The 7,004-nt window shown below is 28.3% G+C and overlaps 1 protein-coding gene across 1 annotated transcript; it reads left to right on the top strand.

Annotated features, from left to right (window-relative positions):
• Nucleotides 1-709: 709 nt before the first annotated feature.
• LOC107437710 (zinc finger protein ZFP2) lies at nucleotides 710-2,250 on the top strand (the record flags this gene model as incomplete). The annotated part of the gene is given in 1 exon segment (XM_043046040.2): nucleotides 710-2,250. A coding segment is annotated over 1 exon segment (1,293 nt), but the record flags the coding sequence as incomplete, so codon positions are not given.
• Between the last annotated feature and the right edge of the window lie 4,754 nt (nucleotides 2,251-7,004).

Consider the following 7,004-nt stretch of genomic DNA (forward strand, 5'->3'; position numbering starts at 1 on the left):
TCAACAACTTTATTGAGTTGATCTGACTAAAGATCTATGAGGATAAGCAACAGCACAACATACTAATTATAGAGTTATGCAGTGAGGTAGCAACAACAAATGACTAGTTAGTGAAATAGTTACACTAAGGAGTATTTTGCCAAGCAATGTGACACTTATACTTACCCAGCATCAGCACAAATCTTTAATAACAGATATTCTTGTAGGTATTTCTTTTCCTACAAATTATGGTCATAACGTGCAATTTCATCGCTTCAACGTAAGACATAAAGATACACTGGGGCTGGTGAACGAGATTTTAAAGGATAGGAATTTACCTATCTTATTAGTTCATGAAAAGATATTCTTAACAATTGCTTACATTATTGAGCTATAAAACGTATTCGCCATTTTCACCACGCTCAAAAAAAATCGGGCATCCAAGCTCTTGGCGATAGAATTAGTTTGGCAATCACCCATTTCAGCTGATCGCCAAAGTCTAGGGTTATAAAATAGGCGGGCATTCAAGACAGTGCGAACATAAAAAGCGGCTCTTATATTTTTTATGCAAGTTGTAAGCTAGAATGACCATTTTAAATTATTGCTTAAAGGAGAGTAATGCTTCAATACGATCTGTCATTGGCTAGTGTAAATCTCGTGGTTTAAACTAGCCAATAAGAAACTTTAAACGTGTTTCGTTATAAACAAGCTGTAAGCTAACTTGCCTTTACAGCATAAATATTTTTCTATTCCATTTTACAGTTATCAACTTGTTTACGTTATTGTTATTTTGTATTACATATTTGATTAAAATTATATTAAATTATCAGAAAACTTACATGAACAACTCCCAATTAATGAATTATGGTACGTAATAAGCATCTAACAAGAAGTAAACTTCGTAAATGCCTTTAACTAACCTAATTGTTATATAATTACTATTATACTGATTTTCTGTTTACAAGTTAAAACTAAACCATGTTTGATTTTGATTATCTTGACCAAGACGAAGCCTATGATCCCGGATATTACGATGACCCTCCTCCGAAGAAAAAACGTAATCGTAATCCAAAAGGTAAACTTTTCAAATGCGAAGTCTGTACCAAAGTTTTATGTGACAATAGTAGCTTGATGAGGCATAGACTCATTCACACTGAAGAATTAACCGGGCAACCAAGAGAGAAACCTTTTGTTTGTAATGTTTGTGGTAAAGGTTACACCGAGAAGTCTACGTTGAGAAAACATAAAATCAATCATGTTGTTGCAAGGCCTGAGGAATGTACAATCTGTGGTAGAGGTTTTTATGATAAAGGAACGTTAAAGCGACACATTAGAACTATTCACGTTGACGAAAAACCTCATGCGTGTGACCAGTGTGACAGACGTTTTTACAGGCTTTATGATTTCCGTAATCATTATCGTATGCATACTAACGAGAGGCCATTTAGCTGTGACGTATGTCCGAAAAAGTTTACAACTAAAAGTAACCTAAATAAGCACTTGTGGGTTCACAAAGAAGAAAAGCCTTATGTTTGTGATAAATGTGACAGAGGTTTTGGACATTTAAAAACTTTAAAGTACCATAAATATACTCATGATGACAAAAAGCCATTTCCATGTGATCAGTGTAATAAAAGTTTTATTAAAGTTTTTCAATTAAATGCACATAAGATGTCCCATATGAATAAAAAGCCTTTTTATTGTGATATCTGTGATAAAGGTTTTACTTTGCGTCAAACTTATGTTGAGCATTGCAAGTATCATAATGGTGATAAACCATATGAATGTAATGTATGTTCAACACGTTTTAGCACTAGATCTAATGTTTTGAGGCACAAACGCAAAAAACATGGTGATTCTGAGCTATCTAAAGAAACGAACGAATCTAATAAGCGTAGACGAAAATTTAATAAGCCTGACGCATACACTTGCGATATATGTTATAAAACCTTTCATGACAGTTATAATCTTTCTAATCATAAGCGTCGTAAACATAACAATAATGAGAAATTTAAACAGCTCTATGAGTGCGATATTTGTCTAGGACTATTTCATGATGAATCGGAATTTATGGATCACCTTTTAAAACATGATGAAGAGAATATTTTTCCTTGCAACGTTTGTGAAGAAGAATTCTCTGCAGAAGAAGATCTCAATTTGCATTGCTTAAATCATAAACTCGAAGCAAGTGGTTCAGAAAAAAAATTGACTAATATTCCAGCGTTGCGTTCATTTGTAATGAGTACATATAGTGACGACAGCGAAGATGATGTAGGTGATTCGGATGAATCTGTTAGCAGCTCAAATTATCAAACTTATACTAATACTAAAAAAACACCACCTACCTGTACAACACCAAATATACATTACATTGTGTTAAAAAAAGAAGATACTAATTGACTAAGTTAAACAAGGCTGTATTGGATAGATAATAGCGAGAAAGAAAAATTACTTTTTGTGTTGTTTATCCTCCGAGACTGAATTTTTTTTTGTATTTGCACAGATTATTTAATAACAATGTTAATCATTTGAGACTAATTAGTATTTTCAATCAAATCAATAATTCTTTGTTTTTTAAATTTTAAAAAAAATTCTTATTCTGTTAGTTGAGTGATTCATATTGTGTAAATGAAATATCTAATATATAATATTTATTATCACTTGTATAATATAATTATATTCTCTAAATTATAAATGGTTTATAAAAAAAAAAACTACAAAATTGATAATATAGGAAATAATCAGATACCTTCTATCGTATCTAGGAAGTACACTCTGTGGTCCTCAAATGGTCTGTGTATAACCCTGTACCTAGCAATTAAACATTAATTGGAAAAGTTATCATTAAATACTTTATAACTCTTTTTCAAATTAACTTTAATAACTTTTAAAAAAACTCTAGAATTAAATTCGAAATGTTAAGATAAGACAAAAGTTTTAAATCTTAACAGTTTTTTATTTTTTTTAAAGAAAATCTTAAGTAATCAATGATATAGAAACTGAATTCATTTCGGCTTTCTAACTGCTAATTTTGTTTTCTTAGTTGTTCTTCCTAAAAGTTATGTACCCTTATTGTACAACTTAGTTCATATTAAATATTGTTGAAAATATATATTGTTAATGCTGGCTATAGGTAGGACTTGATTGCTTTCCTATATTACACAACAAACTTTTTAATGTTTTCAATTGTTACTCTATTTTGAACTGTTGCTAAACTATGTTGAGCCCTTTTAAATATTTTCTTCAACAAAGCCCCTTGGAAAATTCATAACTCATAAACTCTGTAGATTTCTACTTAAAGTTACAGACCAAAGTTATTATTATTACTAAAGTATTATCTTTTCAAATTTTGATTTACCAATATTATAAATGATAATTTTTTATTATTGCTGATGTGGACTGACTAGAGTTCTTGTAATGCAGGCAAAACTCTGGCAAATGCCTTACATTTACGACAGCTCTGTCGTGTGTGGAAAAGATTTTCAGCAAGAGAATTATTGTACAAACTTTTTTAGAAACCTTAACTGGTTGAATTGTTATAAAAGGCATGCTAATAAAAAGGCTAAACTGTTTTTATTTTTATTAATTTATTAGAACTTCGATAATTCATTTCTTTAATAAATACATGTATATTCTGCTATATAAAAGTATGATTGAATTGAAGGAAATAAAAAGTTTTTAAATTTTATAGCTTCTATTTGTTGAAATGCACTGCAAAAACTTTAAAAATATTGAGAATCATATAAAAGAAAGATAGCCCTTTTTATGTTGAAGTACAGATTAATAAATAGAAATAATTGATCAATAACTATAACTCCTGCTTCATTAATGTCCAAACAATAAAATTGTTTCTACTCTTATTGTAGTACAATCTTTACTATTTTTTTAATAATGAAATAAGACAAAATATTTTTTAAAAAACTTTTATAACAAATATTTTACTGTAGCCAGGGTTGGTGTGATTTAAATCATACTTTAAATTGCTATTTAAATCGCTTTTTTTTTTAAAGATAATTTCTGTTTATATTTTTTTTATCTCATTTGTATTAAATTATACCAAAATAATTTTTTTTACTTAAAATTTTAATTTTGTTGTTTAATTATAAACATAATTCCTCCATCTCTCATTCATATTTATAATTTTACAGAAGGTTAACTTTAAAAACTAACTTTAACTTTCAAAACTTTTATATACTAAATTAAGTTAAAATAAGAAAGAAATTTAATGGTGTCAAATATTTATAATACATTGTTTAGAAGAAAGTAACAAAAATTTGATGAAGCATTTTAATATCTTATTGCTTTAAACATCTATTTTCAAATTCAAAGACTATGGTTATTTTTTCCTGTAAAATTATTAAAGGTTGACAGGTAAATGCAAAAATTTATATTAATAGCACTCTTTATTTTATATGCATAGTAGACAATTATATTTAACAACAAAAAATATGTGTAACTTAAACTTTGTTTTAAAATATTCCTAAATTCTTGTTTCGTTACTAGTGATTAATTTTAATTCAAGCATTTTAGAATATCAGTATTGAATGTAAAATTTTCCCCCTAATCTTTACAGCCATAAGTTTGTTATTTATATAATGAGAAAAAACTGATTCAATGGTGTTATATAAAAAAAATTTTGATTTGTCAAATATGCAGTCCAATTAATTTCCTATTGTGACCAGTTGTGAATAAATCAGCTGCTCCATTCTCGCCAGGAATAAAAATAAGTAAAAATATTTTTTAAAACCCAAACATTTGAAAGAAATTTTTTTTTAAAATTATTCTCTCATTTAAAAATGTTTGATAAGCAATTTTAAAAAATGATAACCCAAAAGGCCATAGTTTTAATTGAAATTTAAAGGCTTGTTATTGTTTAATGTTTTTTCAGGAAATGAAGAAATAGTAAGCACTGACTATAAAATGACAATGCGTAATAACTTTTGACTTACTTGCATTTTTAGCTTTGCCCTGTTCTACTTTTTTTCAAAATTCTAATAATAATTTTCTTTGAAATGAATAATTTTATGAAACTGAAGTGGAGCGATATACTTGTCAATACAAACTTCGTTTTCTACATAATAAAAATTAGAAAAAAAGTCTCACGAGTGCATGCACTACAACATATGTTGTAGTGTATACTTTTAAATTTAAAAAAAAAAAAAAAAATGTGTTAATAACATTTAGCTAAGATTTTGTAAATAACACATTTAACACAATAAAAGATTTTAAAACCATGAAGATATTTCTAAGCACTTAGTAACTTTAATAAATATGTTGTGGTGTTGCATATAACATGTATTTCTTGTAAGATTAGTAAAAATTATTGTCAGAGATAAATATATATTGCTTATAAGCGAATCAACCTAATTTATTGATACTGAAATTTTTTTTAAAATATTTTTACTATAAAAAATGAAAACAAATTTATGTCAACAAATTTTTTTTAAATGCTTATTTTTTCTTAACAGTAATTATTATTTCAGAAATTATTTATAAATATTCTGAGAATATTTTGAAGAGTTGTATAAATGTTGCCCATGTTTATTTTTTTAAAACTAATAATCTTGATCTTTTCAATAATTAGAAAGATATGGAGTAATAAAACAGTGTATAATTTAATGATTATTCAAAGCAATATTTATTTTAATTCAATTTATACTTTGCAAGCTTTTATAAAAACTTTGTGGTGAAATAAAACTTTCCAACAGCATGTTCACACTTTCTAAGCATATCAGGAAAGGGATACAGTGATACTTAGTGTTTAATTTCAGGAAGTGTGTTATAACTTACAATAGTTTAGTTGTTCAAGTGGATATTGGTATATTACTTAGCTAATTTTGTAAGAATAAATAGAAATGCTTTTTACGGTGATAAATAAAATGTAATTCTTTTTGCCACAGTAAAATTACAACAAGAAATATATCTATCTTTAAATACAACGATACAAACTACTTAATGAATAGAAAATTTCACTCACAATAATCAACGAAAGATAATAGGAGCTAATTAACACCATCACAGTATGTATTTTTGTCTAAATGTTATCCTCAAACTTAACTGCTAAGACTATAAACTATAAGTGGGTTTGTAGAGGAAAAAAATCGTAATTTCCCAGTAAAGTGAAACCTGTTTGTTTTGATTCTTCAATAATTTGAGGATATTTAACTGCCTCAAAAACACAGTTAGGTTTGCTATGTAATAAAAAACAAATGCTGCCTCTTATTAAAGCCATTTTGGAAACCCATTTCATGTTTAGTCTGAATAGAAAATTCAGACATGAGTTGGCTTGCATAATAAACAACTCATGATAGGTACTAGTAACTAAACAGTGTACATTTTTGCCTATATGTTATCCTCAAACTTGGAAGAAAGAGGTTCAAATAAAAACCTACTGTTAGTGGAAAAAATTCTTAGTCCCCCATTTAAGTAAAACCTGCTGGTTTTGATTTTAAAGCAACAATCATTGACTTAATAAAGTCAATGATATCAAACTATAAAGTCTAAGTTTGCGACTTCACAAAATACAAAAATCACATGTTGCCTGTTATAAAAGCTATTTTGGAAGCCCATTTATACACTGGTGGACAAAATTAAGACATGGAAGACATTTTCCCAAATATCTCAAAAAATACTGAATATAAAAAAAATGAAATTTGGTATGGATATAGCTTATTCCATGATAATAAAGTATGCAAAACAAAAATGAATTCACTGGCAAGACCTATTGCCAATAAATCCAATGTAGTCTGAACTTAAGGATAAAAATGACAATAAAAGTGAGGCTTGTACAGTGTGTGTTTCCTCTAGTTTGGTGTATGGTCACCCCTGACAGACAAACAACATGCACAACGAGTATGCATGCTGTTATTAAGGGAGTTAAGGAGGACTTGTAGAAGACCCTCCCATTCTTCCACCAGAGCAATTTTTATCTCCAGAATGGTTCTGGGGGGAGGTTGGCGCATCGCAATAGCTCTCCCAAGAGCATCCCAAGCATGTTCTATAGGATTCAGGTCAGGGGATTTGGC

The sequence above is a fragment of the Parasteatoda tepidariorum genome, chromosome 10 (assembly GCF_043381705.1).
Source record: "Parasteatoda tepidariorum isolate YZ-2023 chromosome 10, CAS_Ptep_4.0, whole genome shotgun sequence".
NCBI classification, from domain to species: Eukaryota; Metazoa; Arthropoda; class Arachnida; order Araneae; family Theridiidae; genus Parasteatoda; species Parasteatoda tepidariorum.